The sequence below is a fragment of the Rattus norvegicus genome, chromosome 19 (genome assembly GCF_021556685.1).
Source record: "Rattus norvegicus strain SHRSP/BbbUtx chromosome 19, alternate assembly SHRSP_T2T, whole genome shotgun sequence".
NCBI classification, from domain to species: Eukaryota; Metazoa; Chordata; class Mammalia; order Rodentia; family Muridae; genus Rattus; species Rattus norvegicus.
In genome coordinates this window covers 33,930,508-33,950,156 of record NC_141552.1, presented here as the reverse complement: position 1 = coordinate 33,950,156, position 19,649 = coordinate 33,930,508, and the positions used below count along the sequence as shown (strand labels likewise).

At 48.9% G+C, this 19,649-nt stretch overlaps 1 protein-coding gene across 3 annotated transcripts; it reads right to left on the bottom strand.

The window, feature by feature from the left end:
* Positions 1-13,122: 13,122 nt before the first annotated feature.
* LOC120098541 (uncharacterized) lies at positions 13,123-17,911 on the bottom strand. 3 transcript variants are annotated; one of them, XR_015643573.1, is made up of 6 exons: positions 17,808-17,911; positions 17,512-17,635; positions 17,277-17,377; positions 15,294-15,429; positions 15,032-15,203; positions 13,123-13,443 (listed from the first exon to the last, which is right to left on the bottom strand). XR_015643573.1 is itself a non-coding variant. In XM_087595344.1 (5 exons), exons 1-5 carry the CDS (start codon positions 17,833-17,835, stop codon positions 13,312-13,314), a joined length of 609 nt encoding a protein of 202 aa, XP_087451470.1. In that variant the 5' UTR covers positions 17,836-17,885; the 3' UTR covers positions 13,123-13,311. The 3 variants fall into 3 exon arrangements, 1 of the variants encoding a protein (XP_087451470.1); XR_015643574.1 differs by lacking the exon at positions 17,277-17,377; XM_087595344.1 differs by lacking the exon at positions 17,277-17,377 and having other exon boundaries at positions 15,015-15,203; positions 17,808-17,885.
* Between the last annotated feature and the right edge of the window lie 1,738 nt (positions 17,912-19,649).

Sequence of the window (19,649 nt, the reverse complement as noted above, 5' to 3'; positions counted from 1 at the left end):
ACACAGCAGTGGGTCAGCTGATCCGAGAAGAACCATTGTTTCAGTGGCCAATGTCAGCTGTGTGCACTGCCACGATTAAGGACGTCATATCTCTGGAAATTTAAGGCTGTTTCAAACATCCCTCCACATTGTCTTACTCCCTAAGCTGAAACACTTTTCCCTGGAGCTAGAGAGACCCTCACCCCAGGGAGGAGAACTGACATTTATTCCCTTCCTGCATACAGGACAGAACTTTGCATAGTGATTCCTGGCTGGACAGGACCACAGGAGGGTAAACTTCGAGTAATGAACTTGTTTGCTCTTTCTCTAGGTAGCTGGGGAAGGAGGAGGTTGACTGATGCACCCTTTGGTTCCACTCCTTAAAGATCATCAGCTAAGGGGTTGGGGATTTAGCTCAGTGGTAGAGCACTTGCCTATCCCCAGCCCCGGAAAAAAAGAAAAGAAAAGAAAAGGGAAAAAAAAAAAAGATCATCAGCTAAAGCACAGAAGTATATGAGGGGAGCTTTAAAGATGCTCCCACCCCACTCCTGTGCTGCCTTGGTGGGGTAGCCAAACTCAGGCAGAAGAGCCATGCGTTAGTTGGATTTCTGGTTCTGTGACAAATGCCCAAAACAAGTCATCCAATAAAGGTGGGAAGGTTAATTCTAGCTCACAGATTCAAAAATTTTAGACCACAGTCATTTGGCCTTGTTGTTTGAGCCCCTGGCAGACAGGACACAAAGCCTATTTACCTCATGACAGCCAAATAGGTAAAGAGAGACAAAGGAGGGGCCCAGAATCCCAGAATTGTCAAGGACATACTTCTGATGGTGCAACTTCCTTTTCATTATGTTCCACTTCTGTGAGGCTCCCACTACCTTCAGTAACACTGTGGGCTGGACACCAAGCCTTCAACAAACAGGGCTTTGGGCAAAGTCAAGATGCAACTGTAGCAAGCCTCTTTCACCTGCCAGACTGGGTAAGACAGGGTCAGCCTTCCCTGCCCATGCCCCGAAGTCTGGGCACCGCAGTCCTATCAGACCCATGCAGACAAATGCTTCGCTTTCTTCTATACCTTGACACTGAGCACAAATTAATGTATTAATTGTCTTTGCACAGTAGTGAGCAAAATAGGTGACACAAATAACTTTTAAAGGGGTTTATTTTTCTGGGGGGGGGGAGCTCACGCCTTTAAACCCAGCACCTGGGGAGGCAGAGGCAGGAGGATCTCTGTGAGTTCAAGGCCAGTGTGGTCTACAGAGTGAGTTCCAGGACAGCAAGGGCTACACAGAGAAGAAACCCTGTCTTTAAAAATCAAAACCAAAAAAAAAAAGAGTGTGTGTGTGTGTGTGTGTGTGTGTGTGTGTGTGTGTGTGTGTTGTTTTGACTCAGAGTCTCAGAGGTATCCACGGGCCTGGGCAGAACATCAGAATGAGTCTGGGGAGCTTCTTCAGCCCATAGTGGCCTGGAAAGAGAGGAACGGAGCAGGGACAAGATAGTGTCAAGGACCTTCCCCTGGTGATCTACTTCCTTTAGGGCTCGTTCCTAGCTCCTAACATCTCTAGTATTTCCAAAGATAGTACTGTCAGTGTGTTCAACAACACAGGAGCTGCGGCAGACATTTCATATTTCAACCTATAACTATTAATAATTCGTAACTGTAGTTGAAACGTGAACAGATGACGCATCCGAAACCCACTTAATGTGCAGGCACGTCTCGCCATCCTCCATGCTGCTGCTTGGAGGCTTTTCTCCAGTAAACACCTCCTCCTGAGTCCCAGCCTGCTTCTGGGCCATCCCACCCTCACTTTCAGTGAGCTCAAGGATTACCAACTAATCCTAATATATTTGCCTGAGCAAAACCTAATTAGAAAGACAAATCTGAAGGAAAAAAAATACTGAGAGAAAAACTGAGGAAACTGTAGAAGTTTCCCCCAACACCTGGAAAAAAAGGGAAGGCCTGGGCTTCCTGACTTTGAGCTATCTCTGTCTCAGCTCAAGCAAGGGAGATGGTTCCCCTCTCTGGAACAGGCAAAGCCAAAAGAAAGGCATCGACCCAAGATGGCGGTTTGGAATTCCATTGCGAAAGGGATCTGGACACTTGGCGCCTGCTGTCTTGCTTCCAGAGCCTTGAATTCTGGCAAATGGTGGTATGTTTACATTGAAACAAACAAACAAAAAAATCCCAGTTACAAAAGGCTTTTTTAAAAAAAGGTATGCAAGACAGTGAGGGAGAGAGTAGTGGGGGGAGGGTAAGGTAGAGAGAGGGGTGCAGAAAGGGAGGGAGATTGTGTATGAATAAGGAATTTGTGCACTGTGTGACTCAAACCTCAGTGATAAAGAGGGCTGGTACAGGATAGCAACTTGCACAGGGAACCTCTCACCCTTCTTCCCCTTAACATTGTAAACAATATCTTCACATGGATTCCTGCCAGCAACCTGCTTCTACCCACCCCACGCCATGGCCAGTGGAGCAGAGGTCTGGGGCCAGCAGCGGTTAGGTCTGATTGGCCTCTCTTTAGCGACGTGTGCATCCTTGTGCCCATCACACGATCCTCCTGATTAGCCCTGGGTCAGTTGTTCTGCCTCTAGATAGAGTTTATCTCCCCTAATATCAAGGTAGTTTTTAGAGATTGGCAAAGTTGAGTGTTGGGAGCGATGCCCTTGAAACCCTCCATTATTGATGTTGATATTACGGTTAGAGTTAAGAATGACTGGGTTCACAGAAAATCCCCAGCCAGCTGCAGAAGACTAATACGAATCTGGTGGTCAGGATGAATAATGATATGATAAAGCTGTGACCTTGCTGAGAAATACATCTGACGTCAAGATGCCCAATGTGATGACCTTTCTGAGAAACCAACATCCTGCTGACTAATGATATCACAAACCTGTAACCTTTCTGAAAAACCAACATCCTGTTGACATCAGCTAACCACACGAGTACTGTGTCCTTGGCCTGCGTAAATGTTTCCTACTTCCCCCCCTCCCTCTGTTACCCCTGTTATGGTATAAATTCAGCCTTGGGAAAAAAATAAAATTGTCGCCTTGATCAGACGCTTGTCTTGGCGTCCTTCTTCGAATCTCTTGTCCCCCATTCTCTTCCAGATACCCTCTGCACCCTCATTGACAGTTGAGGGGCAACCCAACCTAGCACAGCTCTCAAGTGGGAGGGCCATTGTGCTTCTGGGTTATTTAATGGCTTCAAGCATGTGTAGCCCCATGCGGTGTCCTACAGAATCAATGGAAACAGAGACTCCGTCTGGCCTGGGAACTTCAGGCCCAATTTTGCACCTCCCTGTGGCAAGATACCATCAGTCTGCCTATAGACCTACTTGTTGGCAGACCTCAACCAGGAGAAATGACCCTCAGTTTCCTCTGAGATCTCCTCAGCCCAGTCCTGCGTGCAGCAGTCACTCAATATTTGCCTCTCAATGGTGAGCAGTGCACTCTAAATAGGCTGCCACTCAATGAGCAGTGTGTGCATGTGTGTGTGTGTGTGCGTGCGTGTGTGTGTGTGTGTGTGTGTGTGTGTGTGTGTGTACCAAGGACTGAAGAATTCCATACAGACCATACCAAATTATTTACTCAGTACCCAAGTGTTCTCCTGTCCCAAATGCAGCAAGCATGAAAGGGTTGGGGGTGGTGGGGAGGTTGGTAAGGGAAAAGTGCTCCAGAGTAGATGGCGGTGAGCTAAGCCTGGAAGGATGGGGGAGTCATTCAACAGGAGGGTGAGGGCACGTACAGCATTAGCAACCACCCAGAAATGGTAACATAGATGTCAGAGTGATCTATCTGTCTGTGAAATCTGTCCCGGCGCTGTTGGTTTGGCTGATCTAGTTCAGCTGGGTGGATGTCACCGTTCTCCCTCACCACTCTACGGGCATGTCTGTGGAAGTCGTGTGTGACGTTGAAGAAAGCAACCTTCCCTGAACAGAAGAACTCATCTTCCATCAAACGTACGTGGGTAGCTGTGCTCTCTGGCTACAGCCTCCAAACAAGCTGTCAAAAATGCCCAGGTGTTGGAGGAGTTACCCACAGGGGCAGGCTGTATGGCCAGCAGACGATAGAGCTGCTGCAGAGATAAAGAGTCAGCACCTAGGAGCAAGACCCAGGGGTTAGTTAGTAACTCTCTGCTTGTTTCCTAAGTGTTTCCTGGATTACTTATAGTTTTATGGATTTCGTAGTCATTCAGTGTTTATGACCATGACAGAGTTGTTACAGTGTCAGGACATAGTCATGAAGGCATGGCACTGTTTTCATATAGTGCTATTATACTGTCAATAAGTACCCACTACGTGCTTGTTACTACTGTCTCATAGTACGGACACTCTCCCCTTAAACAGATGGGACAACTGAGACATACAGAGTCGTGTAGCTTGAGGCCAGAATGTAAGAGGCAGGCTTTCCACCCCAAGGTAGCATCCCATACGGTGGAGAGTGGGGAATGCATCCAGCCTGATGGGACTAAAGAGCAAGCCATGGTTCCACTCTGCTCCCAGGCCCCAACGCTTTCCAAGCAGCAAGGCAGGGTGCGGATGGAAGCTGGCCCACCCAGGGGCTGGTTCCAAACCTTCCAGACCCCAGCAAACATGAAACCATCACAGATGAGATGAGGCTTGAAAGCCACCGTGCTTAAAATAAAAGGACGTCGCATTGTAAAAGACCTGGCAAAGATAACAAAAAAAAAAAAAAAAAAAAAGAAAGAAAGAAAAGAAAAGAAAAAAAGAGAAAAGAAAAGAAAAGGGAAAAAAACTTGTTAAGATCAAAAGTGCAGCAAACCCTCAAAAAAAAAAAAAAAAAAAGAGGCTTGGGATAAAGGAAGTAGGGATTTACCTGGAGGCTTCCACGGGGGCTTCTAACATGGGCGAGGGTGGGGCCATCCACAGCAGGTCCTGGGCACATGGCTCTTTTTTCCTTGGTGGGTATCTTTCATGTCCTCCCCTGCCAGGGCCGAGGGGCTGGAGGACAGCGCACAGACGTCGGACACCCATTAAGTTTTCCAACTTGAAACTTTAAACTTTCCCTTTAAACTCAGAAACTTGGAATCCTTTCAAGGCCTGCGGATGGCGGGCATTCTCACACTGTCTATCTTCCTGCCTCTGCACATGAAGACAGAGGGGCTTTCGGTCCCTGCCACACAACTGTGAACGTGTCTGGTCTTCCATGTTCTGAGTTCCCTGGGGTTCAGAGGACGTGACAGGCCCCCAGCGCTGCACTTTCTTAAGTAAGTGTGCTGCTGGGGTTTACCTGATAACACTCCTTGAAACTGCCTTGGGGCAGAGGTGGGAAGGCAGCAGGTCCTGATGGCTGATAGCCAATGCTTAAAGATGTTTCTCAGAACAGCCATGATCCTTCCTCATAGAGGGCTGGAGGGATACACTGGTTCTGAAAGCACCTCATCTTTGAGGACAACCTACTCATGAGGACTTGCTTTACCTCAGACTAGACGCCACACAGCTGCAGCAGCTCTCTGGCCAGGCACCTTGAGCAAGCCAGGGAGAACTGAGGAGCACAGGTGGGATAGGGGTTGAGGCCAATGGCTTAGGACTGTGTCAGGCTTCTTCAGTGCCAGGTAGACTGGGCTTAAAGCTCACTAACACAGAAGCCACACTCATGTGGACTGGGCTCTCATTTAGGCTTCGCCTATAGTGTGTACACGATACTGATGCCTCCCAGGCAGCTGTCCTGGTGAGGGCATGGGCAGTCTTTGGTGCTGGTCACAACTGTTGGATGGGACCATGTGAAGGTCATAAAGGTTAGCTAGGTCTCTCAGAAGACTCTGGGCTTGATGGCCCTGGGAGAACAATGAGAGTGATAGGGGGGTCTGAGAGCTGGAGGCCATGAGCCCATGGAGCAGAGAATGAGAAACAAGGTCATACAGAGAGAAGAAGAAGGGGGTTGGGGTGAGGATCAGCAAGACTCCCTTCACCAAACCTACAACTCATGGAGTCTTGAGAGGGGTGCCCATGCACAGTGACCACCTGACTAACCCTCCCAGTCCTTGTGATCCAGTGGAGCCCTGCCTTCAGGATGAGAGTCCTACCCTGGGAGCCTGGGACCGGCAGGTTTGTCAATGCAGGCCCTGAAGCCCACCGATTAGGTAGACTATGGATTCAGTACCCTTCAGCAAGATCTGTGAGTCAAGTTTTCTCTTGTGAAGCTGGAATCTGAATTCATCCCAGGTCCCCAATGCTCCTGAGCTCTGGAGCAAATAGCCCAGCTCTGTAGAAGCCTCAGGAATCTGGGTCTCTATGTCAATGGCCTTTAACCTCTGGCTTCCCCCCTTTTCATCCAAGCCCCTGCCAGCCCTGGCACTCTCCTCGTCCAGCATAGAAGGCTGATTGATAGACACCCTCCGACTCTCAACAGTGGCCGGTGGCCTCTAAAGGGATGCTGTCTGCCCCACCCACCCCCCAAGCCTATGCTGCTTCCCATAGGAGAATTTGGTCCCCAGAGCAGACATCTAGAAAGCTCACCACACAACCAACAGTCAATCTCAAAAAGGTCTAGAAAAATCAACATTCCCATAGTAAATTTCTTTATAAAATAAAACATCGGGGCAAAGGTGGGTGTGGAAGGTTGGGAAGGTGGAAGAAGGGGAAGGGGAGGGGAAAGGAGGTGAGAGGAACCAGAAGTTAGAGGATAGAAGTGGGAGGAGGGGCAATGGAGAAGGAGGAGGAGTAGATAAAGGGAAGGAAAGGAGAGAGTGAAGAAATCCAGGAATGAGCTTGGGAACCCGAAGGGGAAAGGAGGCTTCGTTGCCCAGGGACTTGGGTCTAAGCTAAAAAGATACGTGTTCACTGTGACAGCTCCTCCTGGACCCTAGGGCTGAGTGAAAGACCAAGAGGTCAGCATGACTCAAAAGTACAAGACTTTAAAAAGTCAAATTAGGGCTGGGTTAGGACTGCAGGGACATGGCGGTTTAAATGTCACCATCACAGAGGCCTTCCTTGACCACTACCTTCATAGGTCTCCTGGCCCCCCTTTACTCTGGATTTCATGGCTTTCATTAACGGAACCTAGAGTCAGTTTACCTCTTCTCCCCCAACCCTGGACACCCTTAAGTTCTTTGTGACAAGAAGGTAAGTTATTTATACAACAGGACGGAGAGTCGGGGATGTGCAAAACCAGTCTTTCATAAAAGTAAGAAGGATTTTAAAGTCCTTTTAAAGGTATAGACAAGAAGTATCGGTCCTGAGGCATGGACATCAGGCTCTTGGCCCTCTGTACCTGACTGCATAGCCTGTCCCTTGCCTCATGAGCCTTAACTGAACCCCTTAGCAGAACATAACCATGAATATACATATAGGTAAAAGCAACTAGGGACCAGACAGAATACGACAGGGACTACTTCATCAGAAATCAGTCATGTATAGCCACGTGAAATTGTCTTTCTTGTGGACCAGAAATAGCCAAACGCTGGCAACTTTGTATAGCTCAAAGTAAAAATGAAATATCACAGTAGGCTTCTCAGAGATTTTTCTAATACCAGGTGTGATGGCTTGTATATGCTCGGCCCAGGGAATGACACTTTTAGAAGGTATGACCCTGTAGGAGTAGGCGTGGCCCTGTTGGAGTAGGTGTGTCACTATGGGTGTGGGCTTTAACACCCTCATCCTAGCTGCCTGGGGGCCAGCATTCTGCTAGCAGCCTTCAGATGAAGATTCAGAACGCTCAGCTCAGCCAGAACCATGCCTGCCTGGATGCTGCCATGACCTTGATGATTAAGGACTGAACCTCTGAACCTGTAAGCCCCAGTTAAATGTTGTCCTTATAAGACTTGCCTTGGTCAGGGCTGGAGAGACGGCTCAGCGGTTAAGAGCACCCGACTGCTCTTCCAGAGGTCATGAGTTCAATTCCCAGCAACCACATGGTGGCTCACAACCATCTGTAAAGAGATCCGATGCCCTCTTCTGGTGTATCTGAAGACAGCTACAGTGTACTTATATATAATAAATAAATAAATCTTAAAAAAAAAAAAAAAAAGACTTGCCTTGGTCATAGTGTCTGTTCACAGTAGTAAAAACCCTAACTCAGACACCAGGTAATGTATATATAGGACAGGTCTGTTGAGCGCAGGGAAGTGAGAGCTTTAGTAAGGGGTCCTCAAGTTCTGGTAAGCCCTGCACTAGGAATCTGTTTGTTTGCCATTAGTGACAGGACACATAGCACTGTCCCCTCTGATGTAGGCACAGGTGGCCCCTCCCCTGTCTGATCTATGGGGCAGGAACCTGAAGCAGATGTGCTTGAAGATGGCAGAGCTGTGAGAGGCACCAACGCGCAGTGACAGACCCAACGCCTGACTCACGGACAAGCATGAGTCCTAGGGCGGAGCCGAGACTGAGAAAGGACCACAATGGGAAGGTATTGAGAAAGAATTGTGGGTCGGGGTCACAGGGTGGAGCACACGGAGCTCTATGGGTGACAGGTGACGCTTGAGGACAGGAAGACATACTACTTGTGGGTTCACTCCAGGGCCATCTTGTAGGGAATGCCTCTGGAGACCCAGTAGGTGGCGCTGTAGTAAAGACCAGACGGAGTCATCCCGTGAGGTTCCTGGTCAAGAAGTGGAGACAACAAAGTCTATATAAACATTTTTTTTTTATTCTTTTTTTTTTTTTTCGGAGTGGGGACCGAACCCTCTACCACTGAGCTAAATCCCCAAGCCGACAACAAAGTCTAAAGAAGCTAGGAGGAGGCTTCCTAGACACACAGAGTGACTGGCTTTGTGGGATCCTGTTCTGGCCTTCCCCTGCTGTCCTGGTTTTTCAGTGGACCCCAAAGACCCTAGCTTCTAGAGAGCTGGAGCTGAACGGGGAGCAGTGATTGGTCACTTGATGACGGTGGACGTTTACTGAGCACCTCCACCCTGATCCTTGTCAGAAGGATTCAGGATATGAAAGTCCCTCTAGACCTCAAGGAACGACAGAGAATGTGGTGTGAGGTGGGAATAGCTGGGACCACTGATGAAGGAAACTCTAACCTAGGACAAGAGGCCCACTGTGTGTTGACGGCCCATAAAGGCTCTGCTTGGAATCCTTTCTTCAGGAACCCACTCCATCCCTAGTTCATTGTACAAGGAGTTGCTGCAGGAACCCTCACTGGTCACCCACCCAGCCTCGGCGGGTGGTTCAGATGGACATACAACACCAGTTCACAGAGGACAGCAAATCCCCAAAAGGACCTGCCCTGCGACGGAACAGAGCAAGGCTGAGGGGTGTTGGCAGTCCATGGGGGTAGGAAGCAGCAATAGGAGATGTAGCCCCAGTGGGGTCTGTTTAGTTACTTTCCGCATCACTACAAAATCAACTTAAGGGAGGAGAGGTTTATTTCAGCTCTGGATCCTAGAGGGTTCTGTCCGTGGTTATCTGGCCCTGTGTGCATGGACAGGAAACAGAGCAGATGGAACACAGGAAGAGGAGAGGGCAGATACAGACTCAAGTATGTGAAGCCAGGGGCCTACTTCCTAACCAGGTCCCTCCTGCCTTTCCCACCTTCAAGAACATCGTTGGGATGAGTCTCTGACCACTCGTCTGAGTTCTCGTGTAGCAGGCAGGAGAAAAGCCACAGACGTCATTAGTGAAGATGGGTTGGCAGAAGAGGGGACATATGGCACTTTTACCATCTACATGATGAGCATGTCAGGGTTCAGGCACCACTCTGGATAGTCTGTGTTCATTCTGATCCTTCTTGGTGACCAGGGGACCTTGTATGACACAGGAGATTCTCTAGAACTGATCATCGGCAGAACCGCATGGCCTGACAGTGCGGGCTAAGCCAGTCTACACTGTCAAGGACTTGATTCCTTCTCAGTTCTAAGGACACTTGGCAAAACAGAGACAGTTCTAGCTGTACCAGAGCCTTAGTGACAGTAAGTGTTGCCTAAGCCATAGATGCCACAGAGGCCCAAAGGAAAACGAAGTCTGTATGCAGAGTGACTTGAACAGCACATGGCAGGCAAGGCTTTAAGAATGCATGTGAGTTGCGAGGAAGAATGATTTAAAGTGAGGTAGAGGGCAGGAAAGGATTCTTCCGGAATGATGGTGGGGCAGATGTATCTGTGTGCCAAGATTGTGGCCACCCAGTGTCAACTTGGAGCCCCAGGGTCAGAAGACCACTGGATCTGTCACACAGAGGGGAATCTGAAGGGCAGGTAGGGTTCCAGAAAGAAAGTTGCCCTTTGGGGAACTGTTGCAATCTTCACAGTGGATGTATGTCTTTGAAGAAGCAAGGGAGCAGTGCATGGGGCAAGACTGGCCTCCTGGGTAGGCTCGCCCCTAGGACTTTTATTGAGCCCTCTGTCATAGGACATGTAGCCTCTTCTCTGGCATGGTCAGATATGCAGGCCTGATTGATTTTGAAATCTTGTCTCTTACACAGGAAAAGGTCATGTTTGCAGGTGGGCAGCCTGAGGCCTCTTTCCAGCAGGGAGCCCTGTCTAGGCCACAGGACTTCCATTAGTACAAATGGGGGCTCTCGGTAGAGGGCTTGAGTAGAGGTGGGGGGGGGGGCTGAGTGCGTCAATGTGAAAATCATTCCTAACAAAGCTGCTAAGAGACAGAGAAGAGCAACTCCAGCCTGCCTTCCGAGGTCTGCCAGAGCAAGTGGGGCTTCCATGGGAGACAAGGGATCGTCGAGGTCCCATTCAGCATCAGTGTCCCTAAGAAAGCTGGAACACAAGGTTGACCATTCTCCTAGCCACAGGCAGGATGGCAGCCTGCTTCCACTGGCCTAAGGTAGGGCAGGCAAAGCAGAGAACTGGCTTGGGGCAGGGTCTAGGTGGGACCACGTGTCTGAGGCCTGAAAGTGTGGAACAGATGCTATTTCCACACCAACAACCTCAGTTCTGACCAGACAGGCTCGGGGCCCTCTAGGAGGCAGGTATCTGCCCTACCTTTCGAGGACCCCAGATCCAAGGGCTTCTCAGATCCCACTAGACTTCACTTTGGGGCTGCAAAGGGCTATCTGGCTGTGGCTGGAAGTGGAACCCATCAGTCAAGATCTGGGTCATCAGGGACCGCAAGGAAAACTGATTCCAAAGCTCCCTGACTTTGTTTGCAGCTGGGTTTGATCTGTCGTTGACTTTTGTGCGCCCAAAGCAGAATTGTAAAAAGAGCTTTAAAAATACCTTCCAACTTGTTGGGAAACCATGCTACATTTTAAAACATAAAACAGGAAGGTCTCACTTTCAAAAAAAAAAAAATAAAGATTTGAGTGTGCGCTCCACTCTGCTCTCTGCTTCCTGGGGCAGATCAGCTTAGTCCGCCAGTCACCTTCCCCACCAGGACTGAAAGGCTGGTATTGTCCTTAACACACTGCGCCTAGTTCTCCCTCATTACGGGTGCCATGAGAATCAGCCACCTTGGTTTGTTGCGGCAGAAAGGCTACCTTTTCCCACTCAGGGCCTTTGCACCTGCTGTAGCATCCCCATAGGATATTCTTCTGGGTGGCCACACAGTCTGTCCTTGTAGACAGAATATCTTGTGTACTGTATGGATGCAGTGTCTGTTAATTAAGAGGCCTAAGGTCTATGGCTTAGGCAGGAAATGGAAGATGGGACATCCAAAAGGAGAAAGAATTCTGGGATAGAATAAAATGGGAGATTCTCCAGGAAGGTATGAGGAGATAGACACATGGTACTTGAGCACAGGTAACCCAGCCATGTGACGGTATATTGGCTAAAATAACTAGGTTATTTTAGTTATGATCTAGTCAGTGTAGAAACTAGCTGTATGGCTGAGGTATTTGTAAATGTATTTTGGGTCTGAGTCTTATTTCTGAGCGCAGGGGGCTGGGAGAAAGAACTGGGCCCAACTTTTGCCTACCCTAAATTTCATTCAAGTCTCTGACCAGATGTTGCCATGATCTCTCCCCTCACCTTGTCTCCCATTGATAATCAAGGCCCTTACCTCCCCCTAACATAGAATACACGCATCTGGTCCCTTGCTCTTTGTCTCTAGCTCATTCCACTAACAGGCTACCCATGCGAGATAGAACTTGCACATTTTAGCGATCGTCACGCTGTTGGCCCATGGATGGAGCATGGAATATAGTAGGTGCTCATTAAATAAAAAGGGAAAAAGAAAAGGGAGGAGTGCAAGCCGTGGAACGTAAAGAGCTGCGTACGAGGTCTGAGGCGTGGGGATGACAGCCTCTAGGAGCTCTAAGCAGCAGAGGAATAGGTCAGGTTGTCAGGCTCAGTCTTCTCTGCGGACTGTCTCTGGCATGTTTATGAGAGCCTTGAGGAAGCATCATTTCCACACTGACTGTGTGATGCATGTGACAAGCACCCACAATGTGGCCGGCATCTTGGGAGAGAAAGGCCACCAGAGCCTTGCCTTCAGTGGTCTTCAGAATAACTGGAAAGATGATGAAGCATCAGAGGAGGAGGGGGGGCGGGTGTCCCTTGAGCCTGCAGAGCCATAGATCATTTTAGAGAATGGACAGAACCCTTCCCATGTGCTCAGCCACACACACTGGACGTGAGCTGATTGGGGGCGGAGGGGTTGACCAGAAGTGGTCGAGAGGGCTTAAATCTTACTCTTCTTCTTTTTAAATTATTTCATCAGAGTGAACAAAGTAGTTTGTGTGTTCGTACTAAACCCTGAGTGTTCAAATCTGTGCCCCAAATGAAGCGATGAGGAAATGCAGGGTTCTCTTGCAGATCAGCTCAGAGAGGTCTAAATCCTTGAGAGCCTGTTCCCCCAAAGCAGAGGCCATGATGGAGACACAGATGGGTGGCACCCTTAAATTGCTAGATTGCTTTCCCTACATGTGACCTCGTGCCTGGTGCTGGATGTTGGGATCTGGACCTGGGCTGGGGGCTCCCCCTTCTCTGCCAGGGCAGGCATTTCTTCTTTTTCAGGAATGTGCTCTGACTGGCCACCACTCAGCCTGCCATTTTGATGCTCTCGGTGGGCCCAGGACGCTGTAAACACCCATACACGACTCTCCTGCAGGGTCTCAGGTTGCCAGCAATCACAGCCATCTGGTCGTATGGCATGGAGCCCAAGCCCAGTGTCCAGGGAGCTGTGCCAGGCAGTGATTGGTTCTGAGACATGCCCCTCAAACAGGGCAGGGCCCCACCTCTTCTGAGGAGCCCCTAGGGTGTGGGGGGAACAAAAGACAGATTTCTTTCTCCAAATTTTTAAAAGATCCATTTCACTTAAGACTCAGCACAAAATGAGGAGTGGGGAACGATGCAGAAGAATGTCTACAGGGTCCTGAATATTCACAAGCTGGCTCTGCATAGCTGTAGGTTCTGGGGGATGAAGAGCAGTGAGGACGAGCTCCATGTTTAAAACATCCTCCAAAAGTCATAGTTTCTTCTTAGAAGAGCCTGTCTACAACCATCCTCACAGCCCAGCCTCTACAAATGTTTCCCAAGAAACTGCAGGCAGCAGTGGCCTGGGAGTCTGCCAGATGGGGTTTTGTGGGAACAATGTGGCTTCTGTGGTCCTCCTAAGAGAAAGGTGACAGAATACAACGGGATGAGAGATGGTGGCATGTCTTTGGCCAGTCTCCTGCATATGGCACACATGCAATTCACTCACTGGTCCAGGAGGCACGGCTTAATGTCATGAGGTCAGAGTACACTGGTCTCCACGGCGCAAGTGTGCTTGACTTGAATAAGCAAGGACTCTAGGATCTGACAGGACTGCTGACATCAGCAACCATGGAGTTCTGCGTGCGCCTTGTGGGTGTCTATACAAAGTAAACCCGGCTCTGGCCTGGGCTCTCCCTTTTCCAGAGCCAGACATCTGCCCAGTGTTTGGAGTAAGGGTTCTGTCCCAACCACTCTCTTTCAGGTAGCCAGGTAGAAGCCAGGCTGCCTCCCTGGAGATTGGGTAACTCCACCTCGAACTTACATTTGAGGCCTGGAGCTCACTTCAAAAACAGCTCAATAAAGCTGGCCACTGAAAAGTGACCCTGGGCCGTTCAGGGGACCTGCATTTTCCTGCATGCCTTGACAGACTGTAATTGTAAGCTATAATTGATGCTCCCTGAAGCAGGCTGAGGGTAAGGATAGCTGAGGCAGAAACTGAAGGACTGCAGCACACAGAACCTGAGCCTATCAGAGCCTGTGTTTGTCCAGCTCACCTGAGCCTATCAAAGACTGAATGACTGCAGTTCACAGAACCTGAACCTATCAGAGCCTGTGTTTGCCCAGCTCACCTGAGTCTATCAGAGCCTGTGTTTGCCAGCTCACCTGAGTCTATCAGAGCCTGTGTTTGCCCAGCTCACCTGAGCCTATCAGAGCCTGGGCCCTGTGTTTGCCCAGCTCACCTGAACCTATCAGAGCCTGGGCCCTGTGTTTGCCCAGCTCACCTGAGCCTATCAGAGCCTGGGCCCTGTGTTTGCCCAGCTCACCTGAACCTATCAGAGCCTGGGCCCTGTGTTTGCCCAGCTCACCTGAGCCTATCAGAGCCTGGGCCCTGTGTTTGCCCAGCTCACCTGAGCCTATCAGAGCCTGGGTCCTGTGTTTGCCCAGCTCACCTGAGCCTATCAGAGCCTGGGCCCTGTGTTTGCCCAGCTCACCTGAGCCTATCAGAGCCTGGGCCCTGTGTTTGCCCAGCTCACCTGAGCCTATCAGAGCCTGGGCCCTGTGTTTGCCCAGCTCACCTGAGCCTATCAGAGCCTGGGCCCTGTGTTTGCCCAGCTCACCTGAGCCTATCAGAGCCTGGGCCCTGTGTTTGCCCAGCTCACCTGAGCCTATCAGAGCCTGGGCCCTGTATTTGCCCAGCTCACCTGAACCTATCAGAGCCTGGGCCCCGTGTTTGCCCAGCTTACCTTCGCCACCACAGAAAGGCAGAGCTACTTCCCATCCTATCCACAATGAGGGAATGAGAGGAACAGGAAACACAGTCTACACCCTGGTGGCTCAGGCTTCAGAAAATCCCCTTGGGCTGCTGAGTCCACATTGCCCTAGGATTCTGGGCCAGGGAACGACTAGTGGCTGTAAAGTAGGCACTGTTGGAAGGGCTCTTCTTTCCAGACCCTGTGAGGTTTGGTCAGCACCAACCCCTCCCTACCTTAACCCGGGACATGCCTGGTTCACAGAGGCAGAAGCCTACTCTCGTCAGTCTCCGGGATGCCGAAAGCAGATAAACGAGGAAGATGGAAAGATGGAAAATCTCTTGTCTTTTCTTCTTGGCAGAGATAGCAAGGGCCCACTCGGCAGTGTCCTGGAACTTTCTGGGTTCTGAGGTCCAGTTTGGGGGCTTCGGTTGGACGAGAGTGAGACACAGTTGTGAGATCAAGGAGAGCCAGGTGTCTCCTGGACCACTGCCCACCCTCTTATGCCGTTCTACCTGGGGACCCCGCTCCTCGAATGACTGATAGAAAGGGTAGTTCTGGGGATGTCTCTGTTCTTGACCACCCCCGTGGTCAAGGGTCTCTCCTCCTCTACACCGCCCCACACAATCTTCACAGAGGGAGTGGCGGGATCTGGAACAGAAGAGCACGGGATTGAATAGGAGCCCATCGGCCCCTGCAGCTCCTGCGTCTCGCTGAGCCGTGCTGGGTTAGTCAATGTAACGTTTAATTACACTGAGTGTCTAACGACACAAGGCAAGTCAGATGTGCAGTTCGCCTCCTGCTGAGCCTCCTGGAAGCCTGGGCAAAGCAGGTTTCCTCCATATGTGGCTACTTGGGGGTGCACATGTGTGTCTGGAGGGAGGGCCTGTCTTCATGTGTGCTTCTGTTCCCCACTGCTATGTGTGTGCTGCTCTGGACTGAATGTCACCATAGGGTAGAGTTGTCTACAGCTCTGAGTGAGTGTGTGTGTGTGTGTGTGTGTGTGTGTGTGTGTGTGTCCGGGTTGGGCTGTGTGTGACTGTTTGGGTCTGGGTGTGGCTCTCTGCATATGTTTCTGTGTCCCTGATTTTGTCATGCCTCTTAGAAGCGATCTTGCAATCAACCGTATTATGAGCCTCCACCCCGACCCCAGTACAAAGTCAAAAGCTCTCGCTGGTTGTTTATTGCTCTAGAGCACGACCCTGGAAAGAAGAGACGATGGTCCCCTTCAGCAAGGCCTTCCTGAGAAGCCCTTTAAGGGAAGCAGGTATAAGCAGCAGTGCCTAAGACCCCCTAGTCTTTTTTCCTTTAAAATGTCTCCCCTAATTGGGTCTAGATCTTGGCAACTCTCCGTCTGCTCACTTTTTTCCAATATGCGCCTTTTCTAGAATGCCACTCTGGACTCTCACCTTGTCCTTTAACCTCAGGCTATAGAACAACATCTCCATGCAACGTGCTCTGGATCTGTGTCCCAGCCTGCCTTCCATACGAGACCTCCCAAAGAACAAGGTGCATTCCCAGGGCACCATGCAGTAGACAGTTCAGTTGAGGTATGCTACTGTGAAAAGTTTGAACCCCGCCTGAACTATGTCTCTAAGGAAGAAAGGTGGTCACCTGAACCTTACCAGGAAAATAGCTGCAGGAAGCCAGAGTCCCTGTTAGAGAGAAGTATATGTTCTCCCGAATAGGTCTTGAGAGTTAACGGACCATGGGCAGCAGGACCAAGCTTGGTCAGGGCTAACTAAGAGTTTCCTAGAGGACTGGGTAACTTTGATGGGTAAACCGAGGCAGTCCCCTTGCTGCTTGGCCCAGAACTTTCTGCAAGTCCCTACACACCCCTATTTTTCTCTCCACCAAGTGTTCCCTCGAGAATCAATTGAAGTCCAACCTGCTCAGCCAACGAGGTCTAGCATTGTTCCCAACTCACGCAGGGAATAAAGAAATGGGTACAGAGATGTCCCCTCCTATCAAATATGGCTTGCTTACGCAGTGAGCGTGTGTGTACAGAGTGGTCTGAGAGGAATCCAGCAAGTTGGGATAGACACGCATTTCCCATTTCTCCTGCTAAGTACAGTGAACACCCAAAACATTATATATTACAGAGAAAGAAGGGGGGAAGGGAGGAGGGGGAAAGGGATTTGAAAGAGGACAGATTGGCTCATAACCTTGAAAGCATTGTGATGTGTACTCTGGTCTTGCTCTTTGTATCATAAATTCCATACTCAGGGCTTAAAAACCAGCAACCCCAAATGGCCCACGAGCACAGACCACACACACACACACACACACACACACACACACACACACACACACACACACACACAGAGAGAGAGAGAGAGAGAGAGAGAGAGAGAGAGAGAGAGAGAGAGAATCTCAATAAAAGCCTGCTTTCTCTCTACCTGAACAGCCAGAGGAGGTTTTTGAGACTTAGAGTTGAAGCTTGCAAATCTTACAAATAAACAGTAGCCCCACCCTGTTTGGAAATCTTGGACACTCACCTTCAGTCTGCAGCGCTACCCTGTGCCTTCCCTGGGTGGGCGCCAGAGGACGCAAGTGGGACTACAGGATGTTCACCCTTGCTCTGCAGCCACAAGACCTTCTGTGGAGACGGAAGACCCTGAACTTCCACTCCTAGGTGAGGGGCCCTCCCTTCCTCATCACAGATGGCATCAAAGGGTACTTAGAGAAACCAGGCCCCGTGGGAAGCAGTCCTTCCTATCCTTCCCAACCTACCTGGATGTCATGAGAATCCCAACCTCTAGTCCATGGAGGCAGAGCAGGAGACACAGAATACTCTTGGCAGCTGACGTCAGAAAGCAGAGAACCTGCTTTTCCTGGGACTGTGTCAAAGGATATCCTAAGAAAGGTTGAAATGAGATTCAGAGTTTGACAACATAGGAAATGTAAACGTTTCAATAAGCCAGGAGGATGTCAGATAAAATAAAGAAAGGACAAGGAAAGGCAGGACTGAGCTGACAGGCATGCTAGAACCACTTAGGCAGTAACCATAGGAATGATCAAGTACAAACCTGCCCGGATGTCTCGGCAAAGAAACATGTCACAAAAACTTGAGCAGGAATTCCTGAATGGGCAAAAATGACGGCAGTGAATAGGCATTCTAATCGCTGAACTCAACAGCAGAACAGAGGGGACAGAAAGAAATCAGTGAGCTGGAAGGCAGGGCCATAGAAACCATCCAATAGGAGTGAAAAACAAACAAAAAAACTAAACAAAGCAAAGCCTTGGGGAATCTATTGGTTTATAATAAAAGGTCAACACCAGTGTCCCAGGAATCCTGGAAAAGATAATAATAATAATAATAATAATAATAATAATAATAATAATAATAGTTATAATTATCAGCGTTATCATCATTCTCAAAGGGATATGGACCAAAGAAAGATATTGATTTTTTTTTTATAAACTCACAGAACAGAGAAAAATCTGAGGAAACACAAAGAAACCTGCTAAGACAAACACAGACAAATTCCTAAAGTGAAGACAAGAAAAACATCTTCAAACGGCAAGAGAAGGGAACAAGTCAAATGAAAGCGGGGTGTCTTGTAGAAAATCAGAGGCCAGAAGGAGCTAGCCCAAGGTCCCTGGCTGGAAGAAAGGTGCTGTCAAACTAAGCTGTACCCAGCAATGACGCCTTTCAGGAATGAAGAGACCTGAATGTGCGCACGGATGAAAGAAATCTCGGAACATCCTCCATCAGCTGTCTATCCAAAGAGAATACAGGGCTTCTCTGACCGTGAAGGAATCGGTGAGTTTAAAGTAAGGAATCTTGGAATGGGAGGGGAAATGACCACGGGAAGAGAAGCACAGTTGATTTTCCTTCTCTGGGGTTTTCTAAATTATGTTCAATGACTGAAACAAACATTTTTAACAATGTCTAATGTAAACTTCTATAGCATACTTAAGACAATTACATTATAGAGTAGAGTTTAAAGAATCATAAGATGAGGCAATATTTCATATCGCTCCTGGACTGAGACAGTGATGACATCAGTGGATTTACATATATTTGTTACAATTGTTCACTTGTATGAGGGAGGCATGGGCATGCCACAGCATGTATGTGGAGATCAGAGGACAAAACTCTTGGAGTCAGTTTACTCCTTCTATACCTGGTCCCAAGAATTAAACTCACTGGCCCACATTAGTAAATTTTAGTGTTCGGCTTTTTTTTTTTCTTTTTTTTTTTTTTTGTCCGGAGCTGAGGACCGAACCCAGGGCCTTGAGCTTGCTAGGCAAGCACTCTACCACTGAGCTAAATCCCCAACCCCAGTAAATTTTAATAAGCTGTGTATATGCAGTGTGACTCTGAGAACAGCCTCTATAAATTAGGAAATCCAGTCAAAAACCTGTCAGTAAGTCAGTTCAATTCTTTGTTTAAGATTTTTAAAAATTGTGTGTAGGTGGGCATATGTACATCTGGGTACATCTGGGTATGTGCCAGAAGTGTTGGAGCCCCTGGAACTGGAGTTACAAACAGTTGTGAGCTACCCAATGTAGGTGCTGGGAACCAAACTCAGGTCCTCTGGAAGAGCAGCCAGTGCTCTTAACAGTGCTGAGTCATTCTCCAGTCCCTACCCGACTAGGAATTCTTTAAAAATTTTAAAGCAATAAGGCAGGAAAAAAAGCATAGGTTAAAAATACCAACTGAGGGCTGGAGAAATGTCTCAGGAGTTAAGAGCACAGGCTGCTCTTCCAGAGGTCTTGAGTTCAATTCCCAGCAACCATAATGTCTCACAACCATCTGTAACGGGATCTGATGCCCTCTGTCATGTAGGCATATATGCAAATAGGACATTCATATACATAAATAAATAAATCTTTTAAAAAACTGGAGTCATTCCTTTTTGTGA